Below are 19,990 nucleotides of genomic sequence, written 5' to 3'. Positions count from 1 at the left end.
AAAGATGGATATTAAAAGATTGACTTAAACTGAAGTCAAAGAATTAAGTTATGTGTAATAAAGAACTTCTTATTAGCAAAAATGATTAGTAAATTGGACCAGGCTGGTTGGTAAATTACATAAATATTTTTTACAAATAGGATAGACAGTTCAGAATTTGGGGAGAGATGTAAATCACATAATAGTTGTTTTCATTTTTTAGCAGTGCCTTGTTGTCTTGGTTATAATAAGTTCCCTATAAAAGTCCTAAGTTTTTCAGTGTTTAATCTTTATGTATTGTTCGTTTCTGTAACAGTGGTATCTGATTATAAACCACTGGCTTTGTAGGCTGAGAAAGCAAGAAAGCTCTTCATCAGTTCTTTTATTCTGTCAGTAAGTAGCAACAACCTTTCAAGGTCTCTTCATGTTTTCTCTTTTCTCTGAGAGATTTTATAATTGCACTTATTAATTTTTTCTTTCTTTCTTTCTTTCTTCCTTCCTTCCTTCCTTCCTTCCTTCCTTCCTTCCTTCCTTCCTTCCTTCCTTCCTTCCTTCCCTCCTCTTTCTTTCTGATGCTCTCAGGGCTGCATAAATTCTCCAACAGGGCACCAAAGTGTGCTTTGTACACAGAATGCTGGAGAGGTAGGGGCGAATAGTGGTGGTTTGGTATTTCGTGAAAAGAGGCTCTAGGGGTCAGGGAAAGGAGAGAGGCCTTTGGGTTGTGATTAGAGGCCTTTACTTGGGTTGGGTGGGTAGAAGTCAGCAATGTCTGGATGTCCTGGGGGTGAGCAGAACCCCTAGGCAGTCACCTTCTAAGTTGTGTGTCAACCTCGGACAGTGTGATGAGAGCTCTACTCTGTACCCTCTGCACTAACTTTTCTAGGTTAGGTGCTTGGTTTCCCTTCCTCAAAGCTCTGTTTTCCCCAAAGCTTGGGCTAGCTAGAGAACTCTTAATTCCCTGAAGTCCTATTCAGTTTTATGAAGGTTCCTCAGAGAGCAGAACCAGTGGACCTTGTGTATCTCCTGTAACTTCTGGGGACATCTGGTGAACAAGAGGAAAGAATGGGATGTGGCCTGCTTTTCTGTTAGAATCTTCACGCTATCTTGCTTCAACATTTCTCTCTGGAATTGGTCAGCCCTGCCTCTGTGCTTCTCTGGCGTTGAGTGCTGGGCAGCTTGCACCTGCTCATTTCACCCGGGAAAGAAGATCGGATCCTGGAGCCATAGGATGCAGGGGACATCACAGATAAACTTTGTGGGTGGAATAATTTAACTCTTTTACCTTTGAATATCTGGGAAAATGTACTGTACATAGAGGGTAGCAACTTGGAGGAATGTGGGCTTCAGGTCTTTTTAAAAAGTTAAAGTACTTTGGAGATAGCCATATGCATAGCAAATGAAACCCTTCTTCAAATTAGAAGAGAAAACAGTGGTTTCTGGGCAGAGGAGAAATTGATAATGAATTCCAGTGACCATTCTTGAAAGAAAAAAAAAAAGAAAGAGAGAGAGAGAGAAAAGGAAAAAGGAGATTAAGACCAGAGTACAGAGTTCGGCTGTGTAATTAATAACCTTCGCCAGCTTGGTAGACTAAAGTACTGAAAGGCTTTGCAAAGGGTAAGTGTATATTCCTTTTTTCCAAGTGTGGTAAGCTTTTTGTTTAAGTTGGTATGTGTTAGTGTGTCATGCATATATGTCCCTTCCTCTTTCTGCCTCTGCAATGACTTTGGCACAAATGTACTCAAATAAATGAACATCCGCATTTTCAATGACTCATGTATTTACTTACCAGTCAGTGGGCAACTCACATGACCCCTCCACAATAGATATAAAGTGTGTGTTGCTGCAGTCATTGGGAAACTTTAGCTTGTGACCGTGTTCAGCCACTGATGTTGATCTGGATTCTGCAGGATAAGAATACTAATCAGTAAAGCATTCATATAAGGGTATGTGTGTAAAAAGGAGAGAGAAAAACAGGCATTTTTGGAGGGGTTAAAAAAAAGTGGGGGAGGGCATTACCTTGCCATCCCACTCTCACCCCCGTAGGACAAGCCACCCGTCGCACCCTTTAGACACACTTGATTTAATTTTAGCAACTTAGAATTTTTAAAGTTTGATATAACTTAGTGTTTTTAGTCTTTGCTTATGATCAGTTAAGACAACACTTTTATCTTATAATGAATTGAGTTGGTTGTTCATGAGCTCAAGGAAAACAAAAAGTAAACAGTGGAGTCCTAGATGATGTGAAAAATTTTGAATGATTTTAGGAAAAGTGGTATCATGTGGAAGAAATTATAAGCAAAAAAGCAGGAAGGCCGGATTGCTGAGGAGATGTTAGAGACCAAAGAACTGATGTAGTAGTATGGCTAGAGCTAGGATCAGTGAAGATGCCTCGGAGGTGGAAGGAGTTGAGGTTGGATATTTAGTTTCAAGTCAAGTTCCTCAAAGACTTTGACTGCCAGGCTAAGAAATTACTTCCTTAAATGAAAGGATGTCAAAGTTTTGGGAAGACCATCTGATAGCTTTGTGGAAGTGAGATTAGGCACAAAGCAGGAGAGAAAAGAGAGAGATGATAGACAAGAAGCCATTCTGGAAGGTGATGAGGCCTTGGACTAGAGCAGTAGAGTTAGTAGAGAGGTGGAGTGACTAGGCAGCCACATAAAAATGTGAGCCTTGGGGAAGAAGTTAGGATAAAAGATGCACATTTGGGAGTTATTTGCAGAGAGTGAAAGTTGAAATGGTATGGTGGATTTAATGAACTCACAAAGAGTGAAAGACATGTGCATAGGCTAGAGAAAAACATCATAGAAAAGGGGCAGGAAAAAAGAAACGACCAGGCAAAAATCAACCAGGAAAGAGAATGAGGGTGGAGGGAATAGAAACTAAGAGAAGATAGAGTTCTAACTTTATATATATTTTTTCTCCTCATTATTCTGCCCACTAATATTCTTTTGTGCTTTATTTTTCTCCTAAGAAATAGTAGATGTTGTCTTTCAACTCCTTTTCAGAAATAAAAACATTAAACTACTTCTCTGTGAATGTATACGCATATATGATAGGGGATTTTAGGGACATCTAAAGCTAACCCAGAAATTAAGTATTTTGGGGTAAGATTTGAAATATAAGAATGTCACTAGTTATGTGGAAAGTGATCATAACATGGTTTCACTTTGTTCTGTCTTTATAATTCTGACAGACTGAGCCATCAGACTGATGTGATTCTTGGAGATCTAGCAGATGAATGCACAAAGATATATATGATCAAATTTTTGTTTAAATATTTAAAATTTGTGTTTATAAATCTTTTAAAAATATTTTAATTTTTTGCATAAGTAATACATTCATATGCTTCAAAAATCATAGCAACGTAAAAACATATGCTTTGATAAGTGTAGCTTCAAACTCTCTTACTGTCTACCTCTACTTATTTGCATTGCATATTTAATAATTTCCTGAATTCTGACATACATTTGGATCTATTTCTGAACTTTCTATTCTGTTCTGTTTACTTGTCTTCTCATGCACTGGCTTCATGTCATTTTAGTTATTAATGTTTTAATACATTGTTTTAATATCTGCTTGCCTATTTTTTCACATGATCTTGAGATTCAGCTTGTCTGTGATCTAGAGGAAATAGAACTATCTATTTTTATTAGAGTATGAAATTTAAATATACTGAGGGAAGTTTGACATTACCTATGTTGAGTCTTACTCTCCAAGGACATTCTATTTTTTCTTTTGCTTAGGTGTTCTTTTGCATCCTCCAGAGATGTCTTAAAGTTTCTCTCAGATATGTTTTGTACATGTCCTCTTAAGTGTGTAGTTCCGGTTGCTTTAAAAATGAAATGTCTTCCATCATATTGTCTAACTGATTGTTGTTCATAGTTCATATATTTTAAAGCTTTTGATTTTAGCATGGTAGAAATAAGAATTCTTTTTTTTTTTTGTTAGAAGAAGGAGAATTTATTGCCGACAGAGTGCGTGGGGCTTAACAGCACCAAAGCACAAGCTCCTCTTGGTTAGATTACCTACAGTTTATATACCTCTGCAGTGTCCATTCAAGGGGTGTGTGATTCCTTTGTCTAAGGTTCTACATGCACCTCCTGACTCAGGATGGGAAGGGAGTTTCGGGTAGGGATACAAGGGGGAAGGAATTCCCGGACTACTGGTCCTATCTATTTACAGATCTTTTGTCTTGTGGGTGTGGCTAGAGTCTTTAGAAGGCCATTTAAAGATCTGTAGGGTGTGGTCAATCTATAACAGGCTGAGTTGGTCGTTTCCGCAAACCCTTTCCTTTGCATTTTTCAGATGCCTCCTCTCCTCTCTTATTCCCTACTTTGAGACTCTAGACATTCTATTTTTATGTTGGAGTCTCACATTCTCTAACTAAACCATCCTGGGGGATCTCCTGATAGTGGTGGGTAAAGCCATATGAGGTTCCTCACAGAACCAGGCATAGGGGCTCAACTCTCACTTTGAGGCAAGGCCTCAAAGTCACTCAGCATGCACCCTTTCATACAATTTCTCACCATTCCTTAACCTATCCTGTGGAGAGTAAGCAGTCGCTCCTCTTAACCTGTGGAGGACACTTGGTTACTCCCTGGAAGGGGATCGGGCTTTCCTTTTGCCTGGTGTTAACCAAACACATTCCACCTTCTGCCCTATGTACCTGTGAGGTCACAGTTTCTCCTAACAAATGTAGAGTACTCAGGTGACCTCAGGTGATGATCAGTCTCCCCTGCTGCCTTATGGGGCAGGACCTGAGCTAGCTACTTTTTGCCTGGTTTTTCCTTACCATGGCCCTGACGCATCCTAGTTTTCTCATTCCTCCGTTGTCTGATCCTTGCAGGGACTGGCAGCTGGTGCTTCCTCCTCTATCCTGTGAGGCATTTACACAGGGTAATCTCTGGTACACACTCAGCCTGTGTGTCTACAGGGTGGGTTGGGTTTCCCCAGTAGGGTACCTGAAGTATGCTAAATGTGGGCACCGTTACTCCACAGTTCCCGGCCAACACATCAGAAATCTGTTGCAGGGAGTGACACCTGATGGAGGAAATCGGATGCTCAAACTTTGTTAGAGGAAGGAGAATTTATTGCCGGCGGAGTGTGTGGGGGCTTAACGGCACCAAAACACGAGCTCCAAGAATTCTTAAAAGTAAGAATTCTCATATTGTATATAGGTATTCAGATATGCTGGTTCTTTTTTTCGTCAGTTATTTTATTTCAAATGGTGATAGTTTTATCACTTCGTATTCAACTTTTGTTTGTATTTTTTTTCCAGTTTTTACTTCATTTCTCTCACATGTCTAATTGTGTTGGTTGCTACTTTAGTACAGTGTTGAGTGGCAGTTGGGCTGGTTGTCATTCCTGTTGGGAACAAGCCGTAGTGCCTTCAGTAACTTCCCAGTAAGCATCGCATCAGCTTTGATCTAGCTCACCAACTTATGTTAAATAATTGTTGATTCTTGTTTTGTTATTTTAAACCAACAATGAATATTGAATTTTGCATGCTTTTTCAGCATCTTCGGTGATGAATATGTTTTTCCCCCTTAGGCATATTGTCGTAAGTTACATTAATAGCTTAATATTTGAGTCATCTTTGCACTTACGGATCAAACATTGCCTGGTCATAGTATGGTGCTGCAAACTGTCTGCCAAGATCAGAGTTAGGATTTTTTTTGCAATTGATCCTTTTACTGAGATTAGTATATTACTGTCTTCCTTCCCTTTGTTCCTTTTTTTTTTTTTTTTAAAGATTTGAAGGTTTGGTGGAATTCCTTGTAAAACAGTCTTAGTCTGGTGCTTATTGGGGGTGGATAAAATGTTTTTACTCCCTACAATATAATTTTATTTGGACAAATATATCTCTTTAAAGCATTCATCTCATGGTGTCAGTATTGGTAAAATTATTTTAGTAGAAGACTATCCATTTTTCTCCAGATTTTTATTAAATTTATTTGGATTGGTCTTTGTGCAGTTTCTTCTTATGATTTTTATAATTTTCTATTTGTTATTTTTTTATATATATAAATTCTTATTTTCATTATATGTGGGCTTTCTCCCACCTTTGTTTTTTCTTAATTGGATTAAGTGAACTCTAGTATCCCCAGGGAATTGTTTCCAGGACCCCTCTCAGAACCAAAATCCTTGGATGCTCAAGACTTTTATATAAAATGGCATAGTATTTCCATGTAACCTATGCAATACTCCTATATACTTTAAATAATCCCTAGATTACTTATAATACCTGATACAATGTAAATAAATGTAAATAGTCATTATGCTGTATTGTTTATGGAATAATGACAAGAAAAAAGTATATGTTAAGTGCAAGCAATCATTGTAGACCTAATCGGATAGTACATGTCAGCAACAGTGTTAATATTTTTTTTTTTTCAAATATTTTCCATCTGTGGTTGGTTGAATCAATAGACGTGGAGCCCACCATATATGGAGGGCTAACTGTGGTGGAAATATATAGATATTTAAAGTAAACTTTACCTTTTTTCATGAAAAAAAATTAAAAAGTTGATTGTAACTCTTAAAACATGCCAACTGAAGAAACATTACTGAAAGGGTTGGGAAAATGAATAGTTTTATAACTCTCGAGCCTTCTTCTTCTTCTTCTTCTTTTTTTTTTTTTTTTTAAAGAAAAACAACTAGGCAATCATGATGGAGTTGCTCTAAAGCCAAATGAAATGTTAAATCAGCATTTATTTTGAGCACATTTCATGTAACAACAAAGCATCAAGGGTGATTATCCTTTCTAAACCTGGAGTAAACTGCAAGATGCATGGGAAAACTGCTTTTGCCTCAGAGAGAACTTCGAAGAGTAGGTGTCCTGGCAAGACATCTGTGTGCTGAGGTTATATAGTCAAAAACTGGACAGAATAGCCTCCTCGGACGTCTCAGATTTGACTGAATTACGAAACTGGGGAAGCATCGAGTGGACCAGCTGTTTTTTGTTGAGCTTATCGTGGGAAGATCCAGAGACCTAACTAAATACAGATCGGATGTGTTCCAGGCTACACAAGATTACTGGCTCACATTATGCTAAGTGAAATAAATCAGACAGAGAAAGACAAATATTATATGATCTCATTTCTATGTGGAGTCCAAAAAAAGCTGAACTTGTAGAAACAAAGAACAGATTGATGGTTGCTAGAGATAGGAGGTGAGGGGGTGGTGGGAGAAATGAGCGAAAGTGGGTACAAACTTCTAGTTACAAGATTAATAGGTCCCGGGTATGTAGTGTGCAGCACAGTGACTACAGTTAACAATATTGTTCTGTATATTTGAAAGTTGCTAAGAGAGTAGTAGATCTTAAAAGTTTTTACCACAGGAAAGAAAATTGTAATTATGTAAGGTGATAGGGTTAACTAAACTTACTGTGGTGATCATTTGGCAACATATACATGTATCAAATCATTATGTTGTATGTCTAAAACAAATACAGTACTATATGTCAGTTATATCTCAATAAAACCGGAAAAAGAGACTCTTCCCTCAGTTTAAAAAAAAAACATAGAGGGAGTGACCTGAGTTAAAGTTTTCTGGGAAGGATGATCAAGCCTAAGTCTGTTAACGACAAGTGCATATCTAGATTAATGATAGATGGAGGCCACATATAGGTTTTCCTGCATTAATTAAAGTTCCATTTCTTCCCTTAAAGGTAAGAGAAATACTAAAATAAACTGCTATGCAGAGCTTTCTGTTTAGCTAGAAAGAATGGTGGCTGATGTGGAGTTGATGGGAAAGATCTGACGTATTTGAGCTTTGTCCAAGGGCAAATGTTAGACAGAGTGGCATGGAATTTGAGGTTTTATGATATGAGGAAGCATTTAGTTTTGGAGTCATGGACAGATGTGGTTTCAAATCCTAGTTCTGTTGTTTATTCTCTTTGTGACCCTGGGCAAGTTACTCAACCTCTCTGAGCCTGTTTTTGTCTGTAAATGGGATAATAAATAATACCTCATAAAATTATGGCAATTACATAAATATATATGTCAAGGGCTTAACACACAGTCTGGCATCAGAAAACATTCAGTAAATGTCAGTGGTCTTCTAGTTTAGGAAGGAAAATTTAAAAATATTCATAGGAAGGATAGATATGATTGGCTAGAGCCCCTAATAGGAATTATAACTAGAAATAGAGGAGATTCTTAAAAGTAATATTTTTTCTAATTTTTTTAAAAAATTGAAGCATAATTTACATACATTAAAATGCACAAATATCAAGAGTTCGGCTATATGAATTTTGGTGTATTTATAGACCTATGTGACTACCACCAGATCTATCTAAAGAACATATCCACGATCTCAGCGTTCTCTCAATCCCCTGCCCAGTGTTTATCAAGCATCCCTTGGTCCCTGTTGTAACCTCTCCTGATTTCTGTCATGATTGGTTGGTTTTTCCTATTTTTATTTGAAATTCACATAAATGGAATCATACAGTATGGGCTCTTTTGTATCTGTTTTTTTTTTTTTTCCCACTCAGTATAATGTTTATATGAGATTTCTCCATGTTGTTGCATGAATCAGTGGATTTTAAAAAATAACTGTGGAGTATTCTTTTTACAAATACATAATAATTTGTTTACCCATTATTATGTGGATTGACAGGGTTATTTCCAGTTTCTAGCCTGTAGGAGTAAAGCTACTATGACTATTGTTGAACAGAGTCTTACGAATCTATTTACTTGTCTTCTTGGGTACACACCTTGAAGCGGAATTGCCAGGTCATAGGGTAAGCAAGCATTATGTTTAACTTCATTAGAACCTACTAAATGGAGTTCTATCCACTTGTTCCACAGCCTCTTTAACACTTAGTGTTTTGGGCCTTTTAAATTTTACCATTCTGGGGTGTATTGTAGTATCTCATTTCGGTTTTTAAAATGACATTTTAAGTACTTTTTTCTTACTATACAAAATAATACATATACTTTATTGAAAAACTAGATTTTGTGGAAGTATGACAATTAAAAATCACCCATATGAAATCCCAATACCCAGAAAAGACCTAGTATTTTGACATGCTTTCCCCATTCATATATATTTTTTAAATGTAGTTGATAGCTCAGTAGTTGGGCTCTGACATCTGAATTTTTATAGATTCCAAAAATATTCCAATAAGCAGCCATCCTGGAGAACTACTGAATTATTTCAACTTTCCCCCCGCCCCCCTCTCCCATATATTTTAGTGCCTAGCCTGGTGACTGAATGACTGACTGACTGACTGAATGAATATTTTTGATTTAGATGAAGAAACTGATTCCCAGCTAGGTTAACTTTTGAAATGAATTTTTCAAATGGACTTTTAGAAAATAGCATTTATTTTTAAAAAGTAAAGAGAATAGTACAATTAATCCCCTTGTACCCATCATCTATATTCAACAAGAATTTGCTTCATGTAGCCTTTTCTTCAGTTTTCCTTTGTGGAAGTATTTTTTTAAATTGAAGTTTTAATGACAGATACAGTATGTGAACAATGTAGAAAATTAGAGACTACAAACAGAAACAGCATAGTCTCACCTTAATGGATGTTCTTTTTGGAAGTATTTTAAAGCCAATTCTAGATATTATGTAATTTTACCTATAAGTACTTCAGAGCGCATCTCAAAAAAAGTTGACTTTTTTTAAAAAATGCAACCTTGATGCCATTATCTCACTTAACTAAGTTAAAACAATAAAATGGATTTTTTTTTTTCCCCAGGGAATTTTTTGGACATGGTATATCTAGAGCTTTGCAGTGTTGTAGCTAAATTATTGTGGGAAAAAGGTGGCAAAAAGTGGACTGGAAACCTGTGTAGGAGGTGATTGTGTAGTTGATGCACTGATTAATTTATTAATATGTGTGGTGATTAATGAGTTGGAGAAGAATAAGGACAGAAATCCATTCTATGTTTCAGGGATCTGTCCTTGGCCCTGGCTTGTTAGAATTATATAAAGACCTTATGATCTTTAACATCTAAGAGATTGCTTAAATATGGGTCTTGTCTCTTTGGAGCTTGGTATTGAATATTTCTGTTCTTTAATTCCAGAAGCACTGGTTCACCCTACTCCCCAGCCCCCACCACATACAATTTATCATTCCAACTACTTTATCTTGGTTTCTTCTTTAATCAGGCCAATCACATTTATGGATCAGAAAAGAAACTGGGGCATGGGAAGGATGAATGTAAGCCTGGCTTCCTTGCCAAGGGCCAGAGTCCCTCAATAGAGCTCCTCATGCCAGTTTAAGGACCTCACAAACAACAGTGGGTTCTGAGACAGGTGAACTCCTCCCTGACCAATCGCTTAATAATTGGGTAGGGAGATATAAAGTTTTGTTTTTTTTTTAAAGGAAGTAGTATTTATTGAATACAGTAATGGGTAAATCACTGAAATACGAGATTCGCAGGTATTGCCTGCTTCAATTCTTTTTTAAAAGAATGTAGTAAGAACACTTAACCTGAGATCTACCCTCTTAACACATTTTTAAGTGTGCAATACAATATTGTTAACTATAGTAATATTGTATAGCAGATTGCCAGTAAAATTTTTTAAAAACTGAAGCATAACATATATAGGCAAGAGTGTAAAATTATTAATTATACAACTTGGTGAATTTCCTAAGGTGAACTTATGTATCTCTTACCTACATCAAGAAATAGGACATACCAGACCTCAACAAAGTTTCCCTAATGCCCCAAGTCCCTACAGAATGAGGAAGTATATTTTTGTTAATTCCAAACTAGACCTAATTTAAAAATTCCTTATATATACAGTGCTAAAGGAGATTTCTGTTTCATGGTACTACTACTTTATGATCACCTCTCTTTTGAGTTAGACTTATGATTGGGTAGGATTCTAGCTTAAACGGACTAATTCACACAAAGTTTCCATGAGAGAGTGTGTTTTGATCTCTGAACTTCTGACTTTTGGAATACAACCCATTGGTGGGTTAAGGATCAACTTCTATATATAAGCCTATTATATCCATTTTTGATCTGTCGTGGACCCTGATTTTCCCTAATTACTGACCTAGAAAGTATGCTTTACAACTGGAGAATGGGAAAACTAGTGTGATTTATAAATGGGCCGTTATTTCCAGAATTCACTCAGCTAATTTAGAGTTAATTATATTTGAGATGGCTTTAACTTCAGCCTTCATTTCTTTTAATAGGCCTTTCATAGCTGGTATTATTTATGTACCAGTGACTTGCTAAAGGCACAGGGGCACAGGGCAGCTTGTGCAATTAATCGCTTTCATTATATAGAGATAATTTTCATTTTATTTTTATCTGAGCATGGACCATGTCATGTTGGGCAAAGCATTTGGTATAAGGACAAAGTTCAAATGTTTATGGCTTTATTTTTTTAAAGCTGACTTGTGAAACAAAGGAAATGTTTTCTAGAATCAGTGTTTTACCAATTTAAGAACTGTGAGTAGCTCTGAAGGATCAGGATTAATTCATTAATAATAATTGGGTTTCCTTAATGACAATAAAAACCAATATCAAAATACATATTAAATCTAATATGTATTTATATCTATATTTTGAAGACTGTTGGTTCATTTATGAATGTTTCTTGGTGCCAAAAGAAATATATCCACTCTTTCTGTACTTCGATCCCTGATACACGGTGAGCGTCCTCTATATGTTGATTAAATTACTTTTTTTTCCCTGTTAGAAATTTATACTCAGGGTGAATTGTATCAGTCATTCTGACCCTTAGAGGTCAATATAGTCAATATATTTCAGGAGGGAAGTAACATTATTCAGTCATGCTTCTTTTGACATCTAATTTTATAACACCCATTTTCAGATTTGCTCTAAACTGTTACCTGCTCTCTTACAATAGAGATCTTTAATTTAGGAACAACTGTCAGTTCCATGTAACGATTTTTCTTTGTTATAGCACCTCTGTAGTTACCACTTAGTTTAATAAATAAAAATTCACAAAAGCAATCCAATTCTCCCATGTATCCTTCCCTGAGTCCATTACCCTGCCAACCCTTCAAACTACTACTCTGATTTTGGTGTTTATTATTTTTGTGCATGTTTTCATACTTCTTCTATACATATGTGTATCTTTAAATAATACATTGTATTTTTTGCGTTATTCAAACTCTATAAAAATACCACTTTCCATTCTGAGTTGTTTGTTTATTTTGATGTTTGTATATTATGTAAGCTGGTAATTGTTCTGGTTAATTTCTTTTAACTCCTGTGTAGGGTAAACTGTATACACCCACTTTTAAATATGAGCTGCCTTTTATTATTCATTTATTTGAGATAAAAATGTCATGTAACAATTAGAATAACATAATTCAATATTTATACATATTGCTATGTGTTCATCTATCTAGTGGACCTTTGATTGTACTATTTTGCTATTGCAGACAATATAGCAGAAAGATATATATGTCTACTTGTGCACAATTTTATAAGAATCTTTCTAGAGTATAAGTGAAAAGATCTTCCTTAAGGTGGAATGCCAAATAAGTGTGGAAGGAACGAAAGAGTGAGAAAATACTATTTTAAAAGATACACAGTCCCAATTTATTCAGGCAAGAATCACCATAGATACTAATACTATTTCGTAAAAGTTTGAGAAGCAGGATATTTCCATCATCTCAAGGTATCTCTTTTACAGATAGTTATAGATAATAAGTGTCTACTTATTAATAAAAAGGAGAAAAACAGTAACTTTACAGTGGAGAAACCCAGTAAGCAATAACTACCTTAAACTGATCAAAGTTAAATGTTGCCAGTCATGGGACTGAGGTCACACCTCCTGACATGATACACTAAGAAGGATGTAACATCAGTTACACAGTATTTCTGCCAAAAGTGTATACGACTTGTATCTAATCATGAAGAGATATAAGATTAACCCAAATTAGGGGACATCTACAAAATAAATGGCTAATAAATAAATAAATCACTTATACTTTTAAATAATGTCAACGCTTGAAAAATGAAGAAGGGCTGAGCAGCCTTTCCATATTAAAGGAGAATAAAGAGACTTGATCTATAAATGTAACATGTAATCCTGTATTGACTCTTGGACCAGCAAAATATCCTATGAAGGGTATTATTGGGATAATTTTCAAAATTTGACTAAGGTCTGTAGATCAGATACTAGTATTGCAATAATGTCAATCGCTGAAGTTTTTCTGATTTTAATAGTTGTACTGTGATTAAATAAGTGAAGTTCTGTGTCCTAAGGAAATATCTGTTGAAATATTTGGGGAAAAGGGTGTGATGTCTGCAATTTATTCTCAAATGATTCAGAAAAAGTATCTTTTAATGCGTACAGAGATAGAATAATGAAACAAGTGTGTCAAAATGTTGGTAATTAGTAGATCTGGGTGAAATGAACTATTGTTGCAACTCTTCTATATATTAGAAATTATTATATAAAAATCTTCCTGAAGTATACCTGGGAGTGGAGTTGCTGAGTCTTGGGCTATGGATATCTTGGAATTTACTAGACAGTGCCAAATTGTTTTTGAATGTGGTGTGCTAATTATATTCTCATTGTCCCAAATCTTCACCAACACTTGGGTATGAAATAGCATCTCATTGGGGTTTTAGTTTGCATTTCTCTCATTATGGTGAAGCTGAACATCTTCTAAATGTTTAGTCATTAAGGCTTACTATTTTTATGAGCTGCTTGCCATATTCTTAGCCAATTTTTAAAAAATTTTTGCTGGGTTCTTTGACCTTTTTTTTTTTTGTTAATTTTCTGTATGTCTTAATATATCCTGGAAATTAATCTTTTATCAAGTAGGTGCTTTGCACCACATACTTTTGAAAGAGGCTTAATACAAATATAATATTGAGTTATATTTCATTGGAGTTACCCAGAATAAAATAGGTCAGGGGGCAGAGAAAATATTGCACATCAAGTGTGTAGAGGCTACGGTGCTGGATTCTGTTTACAAATCTTTTCTCTCCTGGCTCCATTAAATAATATGAGGCAACTTGAACTTGCATTTTTATCTCTGGCCCCTCTGAGAAAGGTTATTTTTAGAAGTGCTTCCCAATGTCTCCAGTGTGTCTCATTCAGAGATTTGCTTAATAACTTGTTCTTCTCTCAATTTTAGATTAAAAAAAATTGATATATTGCTAAATAATGAAACTGTACTGTTAAATATTGTTCAGTACTTGAACTGAGTAACTTACTGTGAGAAGTATAGCAGTGCCAAGAGCAAGAGGGTATTTCAGTAGTGAGACTATTTTGGTTCATCCTCTAATACTAATTAAACATTTTCAAAGATAGTGGAGAAAGGTTAAACCACTTCTTTCTAACTACTGAAAAAGATCATTCAAGATCTTTTTGTTGTGCTAATTCTTAAGGCAATTAGGTATTAGCTTTACATGTGGGCAAAACAAAACAAAACAAATAAAACCCAAATACCCCTCAAAAATCTCAAAAGTAAAATCATAAAACTTTAGCTCTGAAAGAGAATAAAGATTATTCTTCCCCCCATTTTATAAAGGAAAACACCAAGTTAGGTGACTTATCTATTAGCCACAATCAGAAGCTGGTGGTTGTTCTAAACAGAACTTGACTTTGGACTCCAGGTCCTCTATAACTTTCTACTCTAGAGCATTATGCTGCTATTCCTTCAAGAAAACTGGTACACTGTAGCTCCTTAGATGGATGTACACACAGGTTCTCCAGAGAACGAATCATATAGCATTCTCCACTTTCCTTTTTGATTTTCCAGGAACCTGGGAAGTGAAAAAAACGAAAGGGGATCAATCTTCTTTCAGGGAATTTAACAGCTTAATCTCCACCTCAAAAGAAAAAACTTTCCTAATGTATGAAGTAAATTCCTTTGTAACAGACCCCAGAGGGACAAATGTATAGTCACATCACTGTTTACAGCTATTCTTTATTCTTCGAAGATCTTCTCATCTTTTATTCTTCTTTAGTGGTTAGAACTTTATGCTATGTTATGCTACTTTAAAAATCTTTGAATAATTTTCTTTATGGAAAATAACAATAACAGTATAAAGAGGAATATCTAATTCCAGAGATAACCACTTCATGATTCCTTTTGAAATTTTTTTCTCTATATACATATATTTTATAGAGTTAAACTATAGTGTTAGATCTTGCCTTTTTCACTTAACATTACTTATTAATGGGTGCATTATACCTCATAGTCTGTCTAGATCAGTTATATAATGAAAATGCTACAGTGAATACTCTTGCCTACATTTCTGATTATTTTCTACATGACAGATTTCTAGAATTGGAATTATTGAATCATTATCAAAACTATATTTAGTTTACTCATAGTAGATTTTGATGAAGTTCTTATTAGTTCCACACTCATACAACTTGAATATGAGGGTACCTGAATTATTTCTGTCACTGAAATTTATCATTAAACAAAAATGTTGCTGATTTGATAATGAAATAGGCCAGTCTTCGACTAATTCACATTTCTTTGATTTACTAATAAAAAAGTTTTAATAAATTTATTAACTATATTTCTTCTGTGAATTTAGTTCATGAACTTAGCTTACTTTTCTGAGGGGCCCATGTTTTTCTTATTAGTTAATTTTTACATACTAAAAAACATCAACCGTTTGCCATTTGTGGTAAATACCTTTTGCCATTTTGCTTGCTTTTTGGCTTTATAGTTTTTGTAAGGGGAAAAGAGAAGTCTTTATTTTTATGCAGTCTAGATCTGTACTTGGGGAGAATTTGTTTCTGTGAGTTCTTTCTCTAATGGTGTGTAGGGAGGAAATACAAGCAAGAGGGTTATCAAGGACCAAAATTCCTCAGTAATGAATTGAAATCATTGGGTAGAGACCATTTCATGCAGACTCAGTGATTTCACCTCTTTTCCCATTTGCAGTTGCTTGTCTTTTATTTCTGAAATCTGTTATCCGTTAAATTTATTTACCTGTCTTCTGCACAGTTGCCCCCTTAAGCCAGTTGTTCTTATGTCCTATGGCATTTTCTTATGTCCTGATGCTTTCTTTTAAGGTATTATCCAAAGAGATGAGTCACCCATGGAAAAAGGGCTCTCTGGTCTGCGAGGAAGGGACTTTGAGCTGTCTGACGTGGTTTATTTCTCCAAGAAGGGATTGGAAGCCATTGTGGAAGATGAAGTGACCCAGAGGTTCTCCTCAGAGGAGCTAGTGTCATGGAATCTCCTAACAAGGACCAATATCAATTTCCAGTACATCAGTCCACGGCTCACCATGGTGTGGGTAGTAGGTGTCATGGTGCGCTACTGTGTTCTACTACCTCTGAGGTATGTTTCCTGCCCATTTCTGATGACACAATTTGCTTCAGCTTTCTTTTAAAATTATGTACATAATGGCCACATGAGAATATTATGGTACCGATCTCACTTCTTTCCACTTAGAAAATACCACCAAATGTGACCTTCATAGGACAGTATTAAGTATCTATTCTCCTTTCACATTTTTTCCTAAAAAGGTGTGTATTCAGAATCCAGTCTATATCAGTTTGGATCCACGTTACTCTTTTAGTCATAGATAATTTGAGGATGAGAAAAGGGAAACGAGAAAAAAGAAGAGAGGATTTACAGTTTTACATTCACCTGTGTGTCAACCAAACTGTAACTGCCTCTCTTTCTGGTCTGTAGCAGTTCATAGCTGCAGAGGGAAGAAAAAAATTCCTGGGAGTGGTTACCACATGGGAGAGACGCATTCAGAAGAGTAAATTTGTTTCATCCCATTTCCGTTAAAATCGCTCGCTTTTCTTATTAAAAGTTCCCCACCTCAGAACTAAGTTTGGTTCTGAATTTGAGAGCCACCTGATGAGGAAGTACCCTCAAGCCCAGCTGACTGGAAACATGGCGTGGAACATGGAGTAGAAGAGGTGACACCGGGTAGTGGGATAAAGTGCAAGTGACCAGGGTCTTTTTAGCATGGTAGTAAGCATGTCACAACATTGCTCTTGATTGTCTTGCTTCATTTCCCTGGATATGGCCTTGGCATCCTCTCAGTAGAGCTTTTCGAGCAGTTACTACCAGCCAATAAAATTAACACATGAGTTGGAAACCCCTGACTGTCTCTAGGATGTCCTTTACTTGCCTCATTCAGATTTATTACAAGGGAAGAGATTGCTTAAGTATAGGCAAAGGCACATATTTAAGAAGCTCTTTCTATTTCCTTACGCTCATGTTGCCAGTGTCTAGATGTTGAAGCATGGTACGTCTTTTGGGAATCGTTTCAGCTGGGATAACAAAGTGAAATTCAGGGTTTCACATACATTTTTGCTTGAATTTTAAGACAATGTTCCCAAAGTGGGGTTCCTGTACTCCGGGGTTGCCCAAGGCCATTGGTGTGCAGGAAATACTTGAGCTTTTATTTATTAGACGTTTCTAGTCTATTTATAGTTAAAGCTTCCATTTATTGTTTTTACTCTTAACAAGAAATGAAACCAGAAAAATCGAATATATAGATTGCTCTTATAGCTTCACTCGGTCCCTGGAGCAGGCACCTTATCCAAGGCAACCTGAGAGAAGAGTGAGGATTTTACAACACAGAGTGTTGGAGATCCCTCATTTGTCAGTTAGTTTTCACCAGCTGTGGGTGCCCAGGAAATGGTATTATGATTCTGTTATCTAGTTTAAAATAAACTAATGCTCACAAGATAGATAGTGACATAAAAGATTCCTGCAAAGCAACAACAGATTTAAGATAATCCAGTAGTGTAAGTGCCCAAGAACAAAAAGGAAATGGCAAAATTGAGACTCTTCTTAGTGTCTACTTTTCATTATGAAAGAATTGCTTTGTGAATGGTTTTTAAAAGGAGCTGCTACAAAGTGAGCATTTAAAAACAGGTTGTGCTAAAACTGATTGTGTTGATGGTTGCACAACAACTTTGTAAATATGCCTAAAACCACTGAGTTTTAGATTTTAAATGGGTGAATTTTATGATATGTGAATTGTAGCTCAGTAAAGCTCTTAAAAAACAAAACAAAACAGTTTGTGGCTGAAACCGTAAGTCATCTGTGAGACTCTCATGTTGGTTCACTTAAACTGGGAAACAGAATCTTCTGGCCTGTTAATCTAGCAAATAAAAACTTCTAATCATTTTGAACACAGTTGTTAAACATGTTAAAATGTAATCCCTTCTGATTTAATGTGTTGGAACAAGTGATTCTTATTAGGGCAAGACGGCAAAACATTTTAAAACTTTTGCATAATCGATGGCTGAGATTAAAAGCTACTTATCAGCGACTGACTTGAAAGTATGGCATCTAAAGAAAACTGAACTTGACTTTCAAATCACTATGTCAAAGATGTTAAACCAAGAATTTTAACAAGGTATTTATAAGGAAGCGCTATTTGAAAAGATTTAAAATCTCAACTTTTTCTTTGAATAATTCTATTTACATTTCTAAAAATGACTTTTTTTGTGTGTGAGTGATTGGAAGGTATATTAAAAGCATTTTTCAAAAATGAGAAAGTGTCTATGTGGAGATCGTAAGTGTTATCAGTCATCTTGTTTACTAATTTTCAAGTTACTTTGAATCATACAAAAGGACAAGTTAGTTTTGATTTATAGGATTCCTACATGGTGGTATAGTTTGGTGTTCTTATTATGAAAGCACCTTTAACATAACTTTTTTGCCATTTGCTATAAATTTTAAACTCCTTTGAGAAAAATTTGAATTTTGCCTTTTTGCCCTGTCATTAAAAAACAGAGAAAAAAATTATTTTCTGACTTTTGCAAGATATTTCCTTTTACAACCATATCATGCAACACCTGAAAAAAGAAAAAAGATATGATTACTTTAACTTGAAATAACTCCTTTATACAACATAAAACTTTTTTTCTCATGTCATACAAGAAGTTAATATGTGTATATTTAAAATAATTCGTAATAATTTAACAATTAAAATAAGAAAAGCAGAAGGGACGACTTTTGATTTATTCCCTTCAGAGCCCACTTAATCTTCTGATGATTATATAGATTGAGCACGACAGTTTCGTGAACCAATTTCCAGGCCTTCTCTATGCATCTATAGACCAGTTATATGCTTGCTGTTATTTTGAAAATAGTATCATTCTCTATATATTATTTTGAAACTTTGCTTTTTTTCCTCTCTCAAAATGTACCAAGGACCATTCTTCCATGTCAGAATCTACAGATTTACCCAATTCTTTTAATGGCTACACCATATTCCATAGCGTGATGCCCCACAACTTATTTACAATTTCATTATTTATGAACTTTTTAGGTTATTTTCCTTTACCCCTGCTATTCGACCAAACTTTTGCATTACCTTTTCTTTTTCAGGGTAACCTTGGCTTTCATTGGGACCAGTTTGTTGGTTATTGGAACTACACTGGTTGGGCAGCTGCCAGATAGCAGGTGAAATGTTTCCTTCCACTCAGCCAAAACAGGCTTGTGTCTTTTCTTAGCTGTGTCCACAGAGAGAATCTTAGTTTGATTCCTATGTATTTCATCAAATTTATGACCTCAACACGCTTGTTAAAATACTGCTTACTTCAGGTTCATAGTCTTTATTTGATTTTCCATCATACTTTCATATAAATCATAAGAAGTTGTTTTTTTCAAAGGAGAAAGAAAGAGAAGAAAGAAAATGCACTGAGGAACTTGAGGAAAGCAAGAGAGTCTTCTAGTATTGTCAGGCTCTTAAGACTGAGATCAAAGAAGCTCCAGCTTATCTCAGTCAGGGGGTAGGGTGGGAGCTATTTTCAGTTAGCGTTTTGTTCTAAATGCCTTAGCAAGACTGTAAGAACTGAACTGTGCTTGTGTTTCAGATCACAGCATGCTGCTGTGAAGGAGCACATTAAAGCTTTTACTGTATTGTTTCTTAGGAGTGCCTAGAACTGCACAATAAAATGTTTTCTCTTTCCTTCAGCCTCAGAAACTGGCTGAGTGAAATGGTCCACCTGACTTGCTGCCGGATCTGTGTGCGAGCCCTCTCTGGTACCATTCATTATCACAACAAGTGAGTGTCTGCTGGCTTCACGCCTGCCTTTCTCTAGGTAAATA

General features: G+C 35.7%; 1 protein-coding gene across 1 annotated transcript in view; it reads left to right on the top strand.

The window, feature by feature from the left end:
• The window catches only part of GPAT3 (glycerol-3-phosphate acyltransferase 3), a 52,922-nt gene that overhangs the window by 17,530 nt on the left and 15,402 nt on the right, over nt 1-19,990 (top strand). Inside the window, exons 4-6 of the mRNA XM_016156175.2 lie at nt 15,973-16,243; nt 19,268-19,342; nt 19,857-19,946. Coding sequence (XP_016011661.2) covers nt 15,973-16,243; nt 19,268-19,342; nt 19,857-19,946 — 436 coding nt within the window. The remainder of the gene's footprint in view (nt 1-15,972; nt 16,244-19,267; nt 19,343-19,856; nt 19,947-19,990) is intronic.

Source organism: Rousettus aegyptiacus, unplaced genomic scaffold (assembly GCF_014176215.1).
Source record: "Rousettus aegyptiacus isolate mRouAeg1 unplaced genomic scaffold, mRouAeg1.p scaffold_m13_p_10, whole genome shotgun sequence".
Lineage (NCBI taxonomy): Eukaryota > Metazoa > Chordata > Mammalia > Chiroptera > Pteropodidae > Rousettus > Rousettus aegyptiacus.
The sequence above is the reverse complement of the archived record's forward strand: the minus strand, read 5'-3'. Positions and strand labels throughout refer to the sequence as shown.